Genomic DNA, 17,162 nt, shown 5'->3' on the forward strand with positions numbered 1-17,162 from the left:
TACATGGCACCTAAGCATAAAGAAGGTATGTGTAGACTCTGTGGATATACTAAAGCTACAAAAGGCAAATGGTTCTTTTTAAACAAATAACCTAAAGCAAAGCTGGAACAAGCTAACAGCCATAATATTTTGAGCTTAACATCTGTTCCTTACAGTGTATAGCTAAGTCATAATCTTTGTACTTAAACCACATTGCTACAGTAACTCTGAAGTCTGAAGACAATCACTGGAATTCAGCTTATCATAAATACAGAGTTTGCATGAAAATCAAAGGCTTCAAAACCGATCAAGAAAACTAACCTGATATCGTCCCAGAATTATTTTTGAATTGCAGTCAGGAATGTTTTTGCAGAACACATGCAAGTTGAGAACTTCTCTTTTACAGCAGTTGTCTTTGAATACCTGTAAAGGAAGCAAACCAACCTTCATACGCAGTCACATAGGACGCTATAAAGAATATAAAAAAGCAAAACGTCACAACAAATCTTTTAAGCACACAAGTGTAGACTCCATAATTGCGAGTATGGTTCTTGATAATTCATATTGAAAACTTATATTAAAAATATGAATTTTCTAATAAGCATAGGGTTTTTTCCCCATATAGTTATTCCACATATGCTGATCCATCCCACAGCCAAAAGGATTAGTAGCTCAGGAACCATAAAACTGCTCCCAGAGCCTGCCTGTATCTAGAAGAAAGCAGCTGGAGCTAAAAGACCCCAAAGACCAAACCAGCTCTGTGCACACTCGTCTGATGTTCAAGCAGTGCAGCCTGCCTTTGGGATGGAGACGATGCTGAGATACCCCTTCTATAGACTCTGAGAAACAGCACTGTTCCCAGTTGTGTATGCAGAAGCAAATTAAGCCCCCAGAGCTAACTTTCAGTCTTATTTAGAGATCTTCCTATAAGGAGCATTGTAAAGCTGCTCACTGTTGCACTACTGCCATAAAAATTTGCACAAAGGAGAAAACGATGAGTGAAAGATGAAAATCACATAGACAGTCTAATTACAATTTCCTATCAGCTATAGCAGAAAGAGAGGAAGGAGACATTTGACTTCAATGGAAAATTCATTCTGGCAGGACCAAGTATCTGGCATACTTTCAAGCTGTGGCATATAAATAAGGACAAACGAAACCATTACCCAACCCCCCCCCCCAAAAAAAAAACAAACAAACAGTAGCTTGCAAAATAAGAAGCATGAACTTGTCTTTTCCTTTAAAAAGTTACCAAAAGTAAATTTAAGTCTGCAGGGTTAATGATATATAATGGAAATAGTTAAGGCAGCAAATTATAACCAAGTCAAAACAAAGACAATCAAATAAAAAAGATTCCCCAGCAAGATGGGGCATTAAAAAGTAAGTCAATAAACTCTCCCTTAAAAAAAAACCACCCAAACATCTGAAGACTAGAGAAGATTTAAAACTTTGTGAAACTCTTCAATGCTACTGGAAATACGGAGGACTAAAATGAAATAACTTCAGAACATGAGGTATAAAATAAATCTTTAGCTCTATAGCCATACTTCCTTTCTGGGAGAGCATCACTGAATACACTGCTTCCCTTAGCATCATTTCAGAGACAAAAACTGCTCTGCCCCTAAGGACTAACGGACTCTGAGCCACCTTGTTCTCAGCTGTCTTGCTTTTTCCATGCAGATGTTGACTGCTGAAGTAAAACTACAGCCACTTACCTCGTGCATTTTTATTGTTTCTTTGTCGACAGGACAAGTGGGTACTGCATTCAACTCTCTAGATCAAAAGAAGATTCATGTTAACCCACAGAAAATTTGATTTATTTTATGAAATTGGGCTATGCTAGAATCTGACTCTGGCAGAAGTCAGTACTAGATACCATAAAACCCCAAAAAATGCTTTGAAAACACTTTTGTCTGGCAACTACACAGCCAAATTCTGCCCACAGCTCTAAGGGGGTATTAAGCTGCGACAGTGAATATGTAACAGAAAGCAGAGTTTGTCCTATGAGTGTTGATGTTTTTTAATTAAGAGGCCTTTGTCACTCTCTGGCCATCTGCTGCTTGCAAATATCATATCTGAAAAAATCCCATCGTGTGCATTAAACCTAGCCTTTGCCTTGTGCAAGCAGCACACTTCTTGCTACGCCAGTAAAAGAAGATCTAAGGGCTCCTGTCTTAAAAGGCTTCCAGAAGTCCTACGATAAAGGATGGGAAAACACTTATTGAGTCAGTGCAAAAGGGAGGCAACCCAGAGAGAGAAAGCAGCAAACACGAAGCATCTAAAATTCATAAAAGGTAAATAGCGACATCCATCCACGTAATCAGGCTGCTCTGCAGCCTTCCCAAGCCAAATCCTGCCCTCAGGTACACCAAACAGTACGTAATGTATTTCCAGACAGGTCTGCCGGGTAAACTCATTTGTACCTGCAGGTAAATCCCAAGCAGATGGATGCCAGCAGCCTTGTGATTTGACTGTAATATCAGGTAATACTAACATCAGTTTTATAACTCCACTAAAATAAAAGAAATTGTACAGAAGCAAATGAAAACAGCTTAATCTAACCACCAGTGCCAGTACTGAGAGACGTTAATGCAACAAATTAATCTGAACAGCACAATGCTAGACAGACAGACTGAAACAGCATCTCACGCAGTAGTGCTTAAGCTTACATCAACGATTTCTTCCCTGCAGTTACCAAAGTATTCCTCGCCAGCACTGGGTAAGGTCTTTAAAGACACCTTTAAAACACCGAGCATGCAGTCATTGAGTTCAGCAGAGCCTTTCCATTGTCTCGTTCAGCGTTTTATCAGATCAGTACTATTATTATGGCACTCACTGCTGATTTACAGAAGGCATTGACTTCTTTTTAGGAAGGGGAGTATGGGGAGCTTGTAGACACAGGAAGAATTTGCACTGACCTCAGAGAAAGAATGCACTGTTGGCAAAATCGGTGCCCACATCCCGTCTGGTGGGGATTGCGAAGGACGAGGTGGCAGTAGGCGCACTTGTACCTGTCTTCTAAGGTTTCAACAAACTTGTAGTCAGCATCAGGCTCAAAGTCCAGAGAGATGGCACTGGCAGAGTTCTGGCGCGTGAAGATGCCCGAGAGAGCAGCAGGTTCGTCACAGGCCATGGGAGCTGCACTGGGAACCAGACACAGGGGGATTCCTTTCAAATATTCACTGGCAGCTACGCTGCCTTGGCTACCACTTGCAGCAGGCTGCCGCTCGCGGGAGGGTTGTCATCTGCAGCAGGATGCGACAGATTTCGGAGGTAAATGCAGCGCCAACTATGGAAGAACAACAAAATGCTCAGAGAACCACAAAATGATGGTTACACGACAAGCATCGAAGCACACTTCTTTGGAAAAGAGTTTCACAATCTCAAAATTATTCCGCAGAATAGAGATGTTTATGTTTTTTTAAATTTTCTTGCAGCAGCTCTTAGTCTTAAAAAAATTACAAGAGTCACAGACATGGCTGGGGAAAGCAGAGGCCAAGTCTTGGCCCTAATGTCTGCCAGGGAAGTCTACGCTTAAGGTAGAGCCCACCCACATGACTTCACAAGTTCATTGCACTGGTTCAAGCAGGAGACAGCTTTGTGATTCACAGCAAGGAGCATACAAAAAAAAGGTAGCAAGGGGATTTTACCTTCAGTTTAGGTGTTACAGGAGTCAAAGCCTCTTAACTTGACATCTTCCTTTTTCCTGTTGATCACTCATTTATAGCAGTAAACTCTAATCCTATTTTTTCAAAATTTTACTTAATCATGTGCAAGTTCTTGGCTACATTAATCCTGCCTGAAAGAAGCGGTGGAAAAAAAAAAAAGACAGAAAAGCAAGACTGCAATCAGAAGAGTGACGTAAGTTTTTCTCTCAATCTACCAAAGCTTATACACAGCACAGGAATGCAATGTTAATTTTCTAATAGGAAAAACCAGCAACATTTGTTTTCAGCCCTAAGTCACAAACCTTGAGATTTGCCACCAGTCCCTCAATCTTGCAGTATTGTTTTTGCAAGTAGCTCGAGATCTAGAGCCACTCTCGTTTTCATTTCTTGTGGCTTTGCATTCAGAAGACATTTTTTCCTTAGAGGATGTGTACAAAAGCACAATGCACCTGAGGTCTCGCATTGTTTCACAGGGGAAGTGCTCAATTTTATAGCTGTGCTGTGGGACGCTACTTCACCTCTGTGTGCACCACCCACCCTGTCAGTCACTCGAGTCACTCTTACTGGCATCAGCACCTCTCCGAGAGCTCTGACTCAGCTCCTGTAAGGTCACCGAGGGTATCTGCTGCTTTCGTAGGGAAGCAGGGCCAATACATCACCATTAATAACCTCACGGCTTGCATGAAACAGTATGCCAAGTACTGATATACTGCCCTAGCTCCCTGCTGCAATGGATTCCTGGCCCATGAAAGCAGTGATTAGGCTTCAGAAAGCAGCATCCATTTTCCTTTCTACTTTAATATCCCATACTGGGTGAGGAAATCCTGCAGACAGATGAAGTACCTGATTCAAAAACAAGCCAAAGCACTTAACCAACGAAAACGTATTTCACAGCAAACATTTGCGTGCTCCTGTAACTCAACACCCTTGTTCACGGTTATACGCCGTATTTACCTGCCCAGCTTGTGAGAGCCTCCCTGTCCTCCACCAGGCTGAATGTCAGACTTACTCCAGCACAACTGGCCATCTAACATTGGTAGCCCACAGGAATACGAGCCCTAATCATATTCCAGGCATAAAGACTTATTCCAACTGGAGTTTGCAAATTACCCTGTTCGGTCCCTCCAAATGAACGGCCTTCTGCTTCAAACCAGAGATGACTGTCCATGTCACTCCTTTCATTTTTATACAGCTGACCTTTTCTCCTCTGAAAATGGGGTTCCCGGTTCTCTGATGCTTAGTAAGGAGCAATTCTATTTTCCTCACAGGAACCAGAGACGCCCAAATGCAGCCCAAGGGATTACCAGCCTTGTGCCTGGGCTGCCTTGGTAGCTGATGCCAGCAGCAGAGCGCACCTGCTGCTTCAAAGGCAGATGGACAGCTGTCACTGTTAACTTCCACAGCACAGACTACCTACAGGACAGATTTCCTACAAACTCATTCTGTCGTTGGTTGGTGAGATCCTGAAACATGTTTTCTTCCCCTCTCTTATTAGTGCTCTCTCCCATTTACATGGCATCCAATTTCCTGAGTCCTATTACACTCCAGGACTTACATCACCTGATAGTATGGTTTAGCAAGTTAATGCCACACTGTGTAAAAACACACTAAAAAAAAAAATAAAATCCACGTTTTACCTGTTTTGCCTTTAAGGTTCTACCTTAACTCCAGAAGTACTTCCAGCTGGGGTGAACAATGTTACAGATGTTTTAGGCAATGAAGTTATGGGATGTATTAAGAAGAAACACAGTCACCAGCCCAAAATCCCATCCAGAAACTCCTTCAGAGCTCTCGCTGCTCATCAAATCAAACACATTCATTCCCATCTCTTTCTGCAAGGAGCACTCTGCTGTGGTACAATGCCTACCAACTATCTTGCTGAAACGAGAGCCTTTATATCCTTAAACACCTTCATGACGCACCCAGCCCAGATCCCATTCCTAAAAATGGAGACTCTCAGCATCTCTATGAAAGCTCCTGCTGCACCTCAGACTCGCTCAGGAGCCTGTTGCACAGCTGAGGGCACCTCAGGGCACAGGAAAGAGCACTTCAGGTGAAAGGCAAGCCTGCCTGCTCAGAGGGCAGAACGGAAACCTCTGGGCGCCCAGAAGACTGGGGATGTTTGCCACCACTGCCAGCCTTGCAGGAGGTTTGCTGCAGGGTTTGCAGCTGCTTTGCTGGAGGAAACGGGCTGCCCCAGGAGAGGGCCTGTGGATGGCGATGCTTCACCCAAGCTGGGGAAGTGCCTGTGTGAACCAGCTGGGGAGGGGGGCTCGGAGGAGCCGAGAAAGGCAGCCCTGTGCCAGACCTACCGCCGGCCAGCGCTCGGCGGGATGCAATCCAAACCATCGCAGGTGGCGCGTGATTCCCGTCCCAGTGCCCACCGGTGACTCAGGGCGGATTGCAAAAGCTCTTCGTTCACGTCTGGCTTCCAGCGCCCGTGGTCTCGGAACTGAAACCAAAGGGAAACCGTCAGGGGAAAAAGTGCTTTTTTGTGACACGGAGAGCACACCAATGGTTAACTGAATCAATTTCCTGCTTACGCTAATGCCTGGCCCATGTAGGAGAAGAGGTATGCTTTCGCTTCTGCCTGTTCACAGCTAAGAGTAATGGGAAGGCATCCTTTATTGCACACACTACAATATTTCAGCATGCATGTGAACTGTAATGCTGTTTTAAAAGAGAGTGGCAGGTTCATGCTGCATGACAATGCTCTTGTGGCAGACACACAACGCATGCAGCAAAGGGATTTTCACTGCAACTCCACTGCAACAGCACACACACAAAAAATACCCCAATCTATGGACGCTGAAAATCTACACGTCAAAAAAAATTGGATTTCAAAATACTGAAATAAATAGAATTAATTCTGACCGCACATAGAAAAGTAGTATGAGCCACTAGAAGCTAAGCCCAAGTCCTATGAACAGCTACCAAAGAGTGGGAGCTCAATAGCAGTGCAGTACAAAGAGCTCCCAGCTGCACCTTCCTACCATTTCAGCATCCCAGCCCTGCCTGCACCAACAGCAGCACATGCAAAACACTTCTGGAACAACTCTTTACATAACGGTGTTGTACACAGATGCTTTAACCCCACCGGAAATAATCCAAGGGGGAGAATTTTCATAACAACAATAAACTTTCTTAAATGTGGGCTATCCTGTTTTAACTACCACCACACCAAACTGCGCCCAAACATTTTCCACTAAAATGCTCCACACAGTATATCTTGCTGTTCAGAAACTGAGCAAGACACAAACAGAACATGATAATAAGAAGAAAACTCAGCATGGGCATGACTTAATATAATATAAAATTACATTAGCATTTTTAAAGCCATGTTAAAACAGTTCCCCTCCAGCAGCACTGCTGCCTATCTACGCCACCAGCAGTCAGAATTGAGAGAAGCGGCGTGCAACATCAATATCACATTGAACTATTGTGGACAGATTAACTTTTTTTAGCCATGAAAACATACTTACTGCACATAGAGAAAACCATCCCTATAATGCGGTTGCTCTTTTTAAAGACAACGTGTTTTTCCTGTTTTCTCTCACACAAAGCCAAGCCCCTGCAAAAGGTCAGCAGATTACCCCATGAGCTATGAGCACGCCACTACAGCAGGCTGCAGCACCAAACCCTCCAGGACGGCAGACCCGAGGCATAGGCACTGAATGCCACCACATCTTTTACACTGAGAAGGGAAAATATGTGTTGTTATCACAGCTTTGGTTATCACACACGGACAAGTTTGGTCCTGCTGCTGCCCAGCAAATAGGGGCTGAAAGCATGGCTTCTGCCAGGTTCACTGCATGAGGGGAGGGTAATGCTCAGCTCCCCTCCAGGACTGGGGTATTGCTCAGTAAAAAGCACTGTGATCAATTCCTTACTTACCATGCTTTCATGAAATACATACAACAGGGCATAGAAAAAAAGTTATATACCTATGTTCCTATACACCTAGCTCCAGTTCAGCTCTATTGCTTAGCCCTAAGGCACTTGGTAGGGACAAGTCTTAGAGGATGCCCTGTCCCTCTCTCTGAAAATTATCTACCTTTTATGGTACATCAGAACTGGAAGCCTGTCTTAGTCCCAGTGGGGAAAGTTTTGTCAAATTTAGAGGTCTAAGATCAATCCAGTTCATTGGGAGATGACAGGCAGAAATATGATGGAGGGGAACATACCTTGCATTAAAATGACACCCTCCAAGCTGCCTTATAAACTAGGTAGATTAGCTGCCTCCAGTATTTTTGAATTAAAAGAACAAAGTTATATGATTTACTACTAATATAAGGTCCTCCACAAAAACACTGCAATTTGGGGACAAGAAATATATGCCCCAACTCTTAACATATGGAGTGGAACAGGTAACAGAGTCTGCTAAAGAATGACTAAAAATATCTATACACTTTGAAATACATATTTAAGATACAGCAGATTATGTGAAAACAGCAGATGATGACATCTGACCTCACTGAAGGAACATCCTTGTCCCTTCCAACCCAGGAAGAGTTATAACACTTTGCTGACAACAAAATGCACTTACAGTGTGGGGGAGAAGGACTCCGCCTGCATCATTTGTGGCCCCCCATCCCAGAGGCTGCGAAGGGAAAGGATCCCCTATTGCACCAACACAGATCCACCACTGACACTCAGGGCTTGCTCCTACTTCACCTGGCAGCAAGTCAGTCTCAGGAACTGTTCTGCTGTTGTCCTAATAGCTTAAAAACCATGGTGCAGTGACCAGCTGGTAGCCAGGAGAAAATATTTCTAACTGTAATAATTTCCTATTGGATGTGTGCCTGAGACCCCACAGGGGATGTTGCTGCAGAGGGCAGCAGAACAAATTTGTTTTCTTTTGTATATAGACAATATTATACAATTCAAATTCCAGTATTACCTTATTCTCAAAGCACAGTAAAACCTTACTAAGCAAGCATCAATTTGCTAATCTCCATAGGCAAATTTTCACTAAGCAGAGTAAGACAGTAGGGTTTCCTTTGCATAGAGTTACAGTCAAGCATTACAATAAACCCCCATAAGACTAGACTTCATTGGTTTTTTAAGGCATAGATTACAACACAGATAGCATTTTAAAAAAATTTAAAAAAATACACTCTTACATCTAACGAAGTGTGTCTGGTGCTGAAGTAGTTTTGATTTTACAGCCAGCTTGTTTATTTGCTACATCTACTCTTTCCCCTGCATCTCCTAATCATTAATTGTTTTTGTATTATCAAGAAATCTCTCTACACCTAATCAACACAATATTGTTACAGTAATATGGAAAACTTTTGCCTTAAAATAATCTCATTCACAGCTGGAAAATAACTTTGTTCCCATCACTTCTGTAGCAATACCTGGATGTTTTACCACCTTCCTGAGCACCAACAGACATTTCGGTAGGAGGGCACCACCATTCACCCTTATGACACCCCGGCACTGCTTTGCCGGTTCAGGGAGTGAACTCAGTTCCTGAGATGTTTTGAGGTCTGCAGCCTTCCCCCATTGCAGCCCTGTGCCACTGACACCCCTGTGTGCCGCAGTTCACCCCTGAAGAACCCTTCAGAGATGAGGAATAATTCTAGCAACGTTAGGCTCCTGCTGGCATTAACGAGACACATTTTTGGTAAAGCCATACCTGAAAACTGTAGCTGGTCCTCAATGGGGAGAAAATGAGAGAGAGAGCGCGCTCACGCCAGCGTAAGCTTTGTGGTTAAAACAAGAGTACACGCGTTTTAAAACAGCAAGGGAGCGGAAATCCCCCAGCGTAGCTTTGAAAAGATCATGTCTAAAAATGTTTTAAAAGTGTTAGGACAAAAGGCAAGCTATCGAAAAGTATTTTCCCTTACTGCATTGATGTAGGGACTGCAGATTTTACCATCTGGAGCAACACAAAGTTACCAAGAACTTTTCTCACAGTTTTTGTCCAAGATACAGAGGAGTTTTCACCTTTCGCAAAAGTGGTGAGTGATGAGACCAAATTAAAAATACATGGGCAGCACAAAACACGTAAGGACGTAAGGAAAACCCAGGTCCAACCCTGTGAATCCCTCCACGGTAGCCCTGATGAGCCCAGGTGGACCCACTTGTTGCAGGAAGCGAAGGGATGGTTCATGGAGGAAACGGCACCGGCTCGGTCACAGAGCGACTACATCAACTCACGCTACAGGCTGCACGGGGATTTTGCATTTAAACCAGAACTCTCCAACTGAGATAAAATCAATTTTAAGAAAATAAACGTTTATATTTGGGTTTGTAATAATTTGAGTGGCCATAAACCCTAATGATTTTGTAGCCTGAACTTAATTGTGCACACAGGATTCCTGGCAGCCTTCATCTCCACTGACTCTGTGTCAGCCTCCTTCCCCAGACCAAAACGTGCTGCCCTCACGGCAGTGCCATGGGTTCCATCTCTAACCCCACTCTTATTGTCCTCTGCCCCCTCTCCTGGCTTTCTAGTCTCTTTTTTCCCCTCTCCTAAAGTAAGGTATCTTATTTTCTATAAAGGCAATAATTTTTAAGTCTCCTGTTATTTAAAATACTAGTTTTCCAAAGAAAGCTACTATTCTATCTTGTAGTAAATGCAATACATATCCTCTTTAGCTTTTTCCCTTTAACGGAGCTTGCTCCCAGAGCATTTCTAACCTATTTCACTTTCCATCTCCCCTCCCAGGAGGCATCTCAACCTACTGCATGTTTTCCTGAACCTTCCCTGAAGCTCTGGAACAGACAAGTCATCGCTGAAGTCTGTTCAGGCAAAGGGAAAGGCATCGATTCAAAGGCATGCTGCTTCTTTATGGGATCAATTAAATTGATCCAAGTCGTATTTCTAGACACAGCCTAAGCTCACTTCTACAGTTAAGCTTTTTAAACCAGAAGATATTCTTTTGTCCTTGCCATGAACTCACGTCCTCAGGGTGCATCCTGGTCAAGCTGTTGACTATACACAACCTCTGCACAGGTTGACATCAGAACAGCAAAAGAGCTTGTACACTGGCTTTCCTTGAACCTGGCAGCTCTGGAGGAAGGATGGATACGGGTGGTTTCGTCGGGAGGAGGCAGCGCTGCAGAAAGCATAGTGCTCTGCGAGCACAGCTCCAGGAAGCACCATCTGCTTCTGGGAAGCTTTGGGGAAAACCCCAAATGGAGAAGTTGAGTAGGAGCAGGATCTTAATTTTAAACAATTTCACTCTGCAGATGAGTAGAGAGCAATAGGCCAGTGTTATTGTTTGTGGGCAGCCCTCCATCTCTTCCAGCACCAACTGCAGTGCTGAAACCCTCACCAAGTTTCAAGCATGCTCAAGGGGATGAAGGTGAGTGAAAAGACAGACAGCATAGCATTTAGGAAACAGAATGAAGGAAGAGAGGCACAAGAACAACATAAAGAAACAAAATTTACTGAAAAGAGGTTACAATAAGGGATGGAGAGCGAGACAGCTAATGGGTTTTAGTATTTTTTATTTTAGTGTATTGGAGCCAAAGTGAAGTCCTCACTTTTCCTAACAAATAATAGGCCATTACACATTTTGCAGAACTAGGTCTTTGGGGCTTTTAAGTTTACATCTCCTTCCCTGCCCCAAGGGGACATGCTATCCAGGACTTCAGTTGCTTTGACCATTCAGTTGGTTTGGCCATGAATACCTATTCAAGGCATAAGAGAGTCTTGGTTTTAAATTTCCACACCCCTCACCCTTCAATTTAGTCTTAATGAATAACGTAATCAGCATGTATACAGAAACCTAGGAATCAACTCAATGGCTATTTATCCAAATTACTAGGATGAACTCAAATTTTGCTAAGGCTGGCCACCCCCTTCTTCTGACGTGTTCCCTTGTTCCAGGGGTAAACGATTCCCCCCAACTGCAGCCTCAAGAATTCATGAGTTCAGTGGATTTTGCTCTAACACACACATGGATTTGACAACATACAGACACACATTTTTCTAGTCACAGTCCTCACTGAAAAGGTAACTGCTAATGTCAAAACCCAAATGCTATTGGGGACCCCATGAACTTGCTGTTGGGAAAGCAGTGACAGCAAAGATTGTCACCATTTTCTTTTCCTAAAAAAACAGGGGAAAGGATATGTTCTTAAGTAGTCCTTCCCATGAGATCAAACAGGACAGGCTGGAGATTTACAGAGGTATGAACTGGGAGCGGTGCTTTCACGCGGCCCCTTCTCTAAATGCGATCTGCAGTTGACAGCTGTGCTGCCGCCCCTCCGTGCGCGCTGCCGCAGCCAGGCAGCAGTGCAGCTGCACAGCAAGCCCCACCACTGCCATGGGCCTGGATGAGTGCCGGGAGCAAGGCGCAGGGACCTGCCATGAGGCGTGAACGACAGAACCACCCCTTCTGGCATCAGGCAAGATGCCGTGAGAGAAGGATGCTAAACATGGGCAGCATCCAACCCTGCTCTCGCTGTTGGCACCAGTTTTAGCTTTATTGCTCCCAGCAGTGAACAATGTCACAGTTTTTAGTGACCTCAAGGTGCATCTCAGGCATCACCAAGGTCCACATTCATAATTCCTCAGTAAAAAACTGCCATCACACAAGGTTTAACGTCAATGACAGCAAGACAGACAAACGGACAAGTTTTTTTCTTTATAGATAGTGCCCAGTAGCCTTCCATAATATCTTTCATTGAATATGTGATCTGGCAACTGTTTGTACCTGCTGTCTCTTAAGGCAATATTAAGAAATGAAACCCTCGATTTTTGCTTCTTTCATAGTTAGTAAGGGCCATATTCCCGTTTCAAGTGCATGGATATAGCGGACAAGACTGAAAACCATATGACTTAGCACAGGTCTGATCATTGCATGTCTCACAGCGACCACTTCAGGAAAAACTGCTTTGCAGATTGCTCCTCTCCTTGAGGTTTGGTTAGTCACTAGGTGGATTTGTGTAGCAATAATAATAATAAAAGCCCCCAACTTTTACATTTCAATATTATCTTCTGCAAAATAAGCACACAGCAACATATTTACCCTTGGAGAATCCCTATATGCAAATGTCAGTATATTACATATAAAAACTTGCTTTATCAGCCCACCCCCCAAACACGCTTAACTGTAGAGCACTCTGGGCAGTCCCATATCAAAACCACTGCGGTTTAGGGTGCCGACAGTTTCTCACACACTTATTTATTTGTTGCAAGACCGAGCTGGGGAGACTATGGAAATTTTTGCAACGTTTTTATTAACAATATGCGTGACTCAAGTTTCCTCACCTTCCCGAGCCCAGCCACGCACTGGGGTAGAGAAGTTCGCTTCTTTCCTGGGCTGAGGGAAGAGTGTGGAACAACCGCACATTGCAGCCCAAATTGGTACAGATAAGGGACTGACCTGATGACTTAACAGCATGAATATTAACTCTTCACAGTCATTCACCAAGAAACTTGGACAGAAAAGGACCAAAAAGCAAAAGAAGAGATTCCAAAATCCTCACCACAACTCAGGGCCCAGACCCAAGGGCGCGCTGGCCATAAGGTACCCCAGCCAGCTGGCTGCGGTCCTGCAGCAGCACCCTCAGGTTGGCATGCTGCTCCGGGCAGGCCGCTGACCACTGCTGACAACGGCATCTCTGCGAGATGAAAGAAACTACCTGTATCACTGCAGCCACCACCAACTCTCTCAAGAAGATCAGAAGCCCAAGAAAAGTTATAACTCATGCAGACCCCCTGGAGGGCCACAGGGAGGAACACCTCTCCGTAGTCAGCTACTTAGTGATGATAAATAATGTCTATTTATATAAAATCAAAGGGGCAGACAAAGAATTGAAGAAGATAGAGGGCTATAAGTTAGCTTAAAGATGGGACACAAATAATGTCCAGGAGATGAAGCACCCTACGAGTCTGCAGCTTCCCATTGAAGGAATGTGGCAAAGTGACCCAAACGATAACGCAGCACAGAACGAAGAACTCCTGACCTGGCCCGTAGCTTTGACAGCTGTGTAAAAATTATACTCCTTAGGGAGACTGATTAGGGAGCCTGTGGGGTGAAATAAAGCGCTGTCTGGTTTCTGCTCTTTGCACTCATTTGAAATTCCTTTTGTCAAGTCTCCAACAGCAGCTTTCTAGCTTTAAAATATCGTCCCCTCCTGGATGTCATTCCTCATCCTCTCTAAACTCTGCAATTACTCCCATGCCCTCCACAGTTTCTGTGAGTGCCACAAGCATTTCTTTCTTCCTCCCTGATGTTACTCTGAATCTAATCTTTCAGCAGCTTACACCTCTTCAGCCACAGTTTCCTGCCAACTACTCATAGATGTGCCCTGTTGCCGCAGTCCATCTTCCTGCATAGGCTGAACTCTCGGCCTCTCCTCCAGTACCCGAGCTGTGGATGACTACCAGCTCAGAGGTAGCCCACTGTCCCCAGCCTTCCCCAACCGGCCTTCTGCACAGCGCCTCAGTGTCCAAACCTGACACAGCCAGCCTATATCCCACTTGGGTCCATAACCTTCATCTCTCTCAGGCTTGACGCCTTAGATCTTCACAGTATCTCACCAACTTCTCCTGCTTCATAACTCTATACGATACAGTATTTCTTGTCCACTCATGCAAATAAAACATCCATCATACTCTCTGGTTTTCCAAACACTCATTTTTCTTGAAATTCAATATTTTACTTATTTAGCCACCCAGGGTGCTGCTGCAGGGATCATTTTTCTAAGTCACAGCTATAACCACATCACCTCTCTGTCCGTGCCTCCACTTCCCCACTGCACCAAAACTTCTTGACTTTCAAAGCCTGTTCTAGTCTCCCTCCACTTGCCCCTGCATCCCCTCCAACGATTTAAAAGGGCTGGTATCATCTCTGGCCAAATGATGATACCAGGCTCCACTGCCTCCTTGTTAACGATCTGAGCAAGTGTGTACTATGAGGGCAGATTTTTTGGAGGGTTATTAGCAGGCTATTCTACTTCAAGTCTCTTCTGTAAAATCTCCTTCGCCAAGCAGCTGGGAACAACTGGCTTCTGACTATGACACTGGTCTGGAGGGTCGCACTGTCTCCTATTGCTCTTGCACACAGGTGTGTCCCTCCCTCCCTCCCTCCCAACTTGAACTATAAACCCCCTTCAGCTGAGGGCTGCGGTTTTGCCCTCTGCTTGCACAGCTCCCGGCACACCAGGGTCCTCACCCACGGCAAACTCTTCTCCACGTGACAGAAATAAAAAGGATAATGCAGGCTAACGGCAAAGGAAGTTACTCTGGGTAGTCTTAGGCCGAGTATAACACATGACCACCACGGCTCACGCTAAGATCAAAAGCAACAATGCAATGCAGTCCTCAGGCGAAACAAGATGAAATGCAATACTAGCCAGGACAGTACTACACGAGAGCACCCCAGAGCGCCTCAATTTTATGTTCACTGCTAAACCTGCGTGCTCTGTGTAGAATCAGCTGGGGCTGTTTAAAAATACGACCGTGTTACTGCCGCCAGTCTGGAAGCATGCCTGACCTGAATACACCCAGCTATTTTTAGGACATCGTTGCACGCCTTTCAGCCATCCTGTATTTATAAAACGGAAGTTATGAGGAAAGTTGTTCTTGGCTGGCACCAGGAAGGCGCTGCCAAGCTAACAATAGGCGAAGCGATTCAAGAAGTGCAACAATAGGCGCTCTCCATTTTTCCTTCTAAATCTAAAGAGTGTTGAAAGTATTTTGTCAAAGCCTGCTGCCTCAGTATGCTCCTAGAGTGCTGTTAATCAAGGAAAATCGGAGGGCTGGCTGGGTCTCCCTGCACACACGCAGAGGGGAATTTCCCGGCCCCCCCCAGCAGAATTCAACTGACACGAGCGGCGATACTTGCTACAGTTCCCCGCAATGGAAAGCGATCAGAGCCGCTGCAAAGCCATCCAACCGAGCAGTCCCTGCCTCTTTGTTTCCTTCTCAGCCTCCAAAATTCCAGCCCTGCCAGCCTCCGAGGCACGCACCGGGCCTACGTTTCCCCACAGCATCGCGGGGAAGGCGGCGTTGGTGAGCCCGTTCGTGAGAGGAGAGGAGAGGGGAGCTCACGCTGCCAGCCCGCACCGGGGCACGCCGGGCCGGCGCCGGGCTCAGCTCCGGAGACCGGAGGACACCTCCCGCGCCATCAGAGAGGGGCTCTTCCACAGCAAGGCGGAACTCCCGGGGGCACCAAGTTCAGGTTTTCTACGCGGCCCTCCTTTTTAAGCCGAAAAGCGCCGCAAAAAGAAAAGCGCCGCGCAGGCTTCCCCTCCCAGTCGAGGGGGCAGGAAGAGAGAGCCTTCCCAGCGGGGGTCACCCAACCCCGGGCGCCTCCCGCCCACGACCGCCGCCCGCGGGCCCCGCGCAGCCCCGGCCCCGCGCAGCCCCGGCCCCGCTCCCCGACACGCCCGCGGCCCCGGCACCTGCCGGCCCCGGCCCCGGCCCCGGCGTGACCCCCGCACCCGCGGCACCGCCCCCTCCCCCCCAGCCCCCCGCCGCACCTGTGCCGGCGGTAGCTGCCCCCCGCCCCCGGGCGGGGGCCGTGACGGGGCCGCGGTGGCCGCCGCCGGCGGCGGGAGGTGCTGGCCCGCCTCTGGCTGCGCGGGGCGCGGTACCGTGCGCGGCGGCGGCGGCGGCGGGGCGGGGGGCGCGGCGAGGAAGCGCTAGTGCCGCCGCCCCTGGCTGCCGCTGCCGCTGCTGCCGCCGCCCCCGCGGGCGGGAACCGCTTTCGGTTTCATGGCAACCCCCGGGCGGGGAGACCCCGGCGGCGGCGCGGCCCCGCCCCGCCCGCGGGGCCGGGGGAGAGCTCCGCGCCGCTCCGGACGCCGTGGAGCGTCCCCGGGTTGGGAAGGGAGCGGCGGCGTTTCCCCCCGCGCCCTCCGAAACGGCGCCGCCGCTCAGCTTTAAGCTAAGACGTTAGCTCCGGGCCGCCGTGGCTCAGGAAGGCTCCCCGGCAGCCCCGCTTCACCGCCGCCGGCTCGGAGTTCAGCACCGGGCTCTGCAGCCTCCCGAACGCTCCGGGAAGATTTGATCAAGCCAGGACAAAAGTCGGCCACGGGCTACGTAGTTAGTTTTCCAGGACGGGCTAATGAGAGTCCATGGCGAGGAGCACCGCTGCGCTGGTAAGGATCGGCAGGCTTTGTCCACTCCTTTGGGCGATACGCCCTGCTCGCATCTCGGCCTGCCTGCCTGGAATACAGTTAGTCGTCTTTATTGTTTACATCTGCGGTAGTGAAACGGCAAAACAAAGCCTCTGCTAAATACACAAAGAACACAGACATTAGCTATTACCACATGCCAGTATTATATTTGCTAATTACTCAAGACATCTCAAAGGATTTTTTACAAACGCAGGCGACACAGCCATCCTCCAGCCAACGGCACTGATGCAATTGTTGTACCGCTCGCTCCCCATCACCTGCTGCTGCACTTTGTTCTGTCTTTCACATTAAACCACTTCTAGGAAAACCAGTCCCTAAGGAAAATACCATACTAGCACGCGGACAAAAGCTCTAAGGCTGACAAAAAATAAACAATACCTGAAAAAGAAACAATTAGGCTGTGTTATC

At 46.7% G+C, this 17,162-nt stretch overlaps 1 protein-coding gene across 8 annotated transcripts in view; it reads right to left on the reverse strand.

The window, feature by feature from the left end:
• TRAF5 (TNF receptor associated factor 5) overlaps positions 1-16,489 on the reverse strand; it is a 24,003-nt gene extending 7,514 nt beyond the window's left edge. Inside the window, exons 1-6 of one of the 8 annotated variants that reach the window (XM_030034538.2) lie at positions 16,095-16,489; positions 5,960-6,099; positions 3,630-3,778; positions 2,898-3,268; positions 1,695-1,752; positions 301-402 (exon numbers count right to left, since the gene is read on the reverse strand). In XM_030034538.2, the coding sequence (XP_029890398.1) occupies positions 301-402; positions 1,695-1,752; positions 2,898-3,112 (375 nt within the window). In that variant the 5' untranslated portion in view covers positions 3,113-3,268; positions 3,630-3,778; positions 5,960-6,099; positions 16,095-16,489. Of the gene's footprint in view, positions 1-300; positions 403-1,694; positions 1,753-2,897; positions 3,269-3,629; positions 6,163-6,190; positions 6,318-12,876; positions 15,976-16,094 lie in introns of those variants that run through there. The other 7 variants (XM_041128249.1, XM_030034543.2, XM_030034541.2 and 4 more) reach the window with 7 other exon arrangements.
• Positions 16,490-17,162: the final 673 nt, after the last annotated feature.

Source organism: Aquila chrysaetos, chromosome 13 (genome assembly GCF_900496995.4).
Source record: "Aquila chrysaetos chrysaetos chromosome 13, bAquChr1.4, whole genome shotgun sequence".
Classification (NCBI taxonomy): Eukaryota; Metazoa; Chordata; class Aves; order Accipitriformes; family Accipitridae; genus Aquila; species Aquila chrysaetos.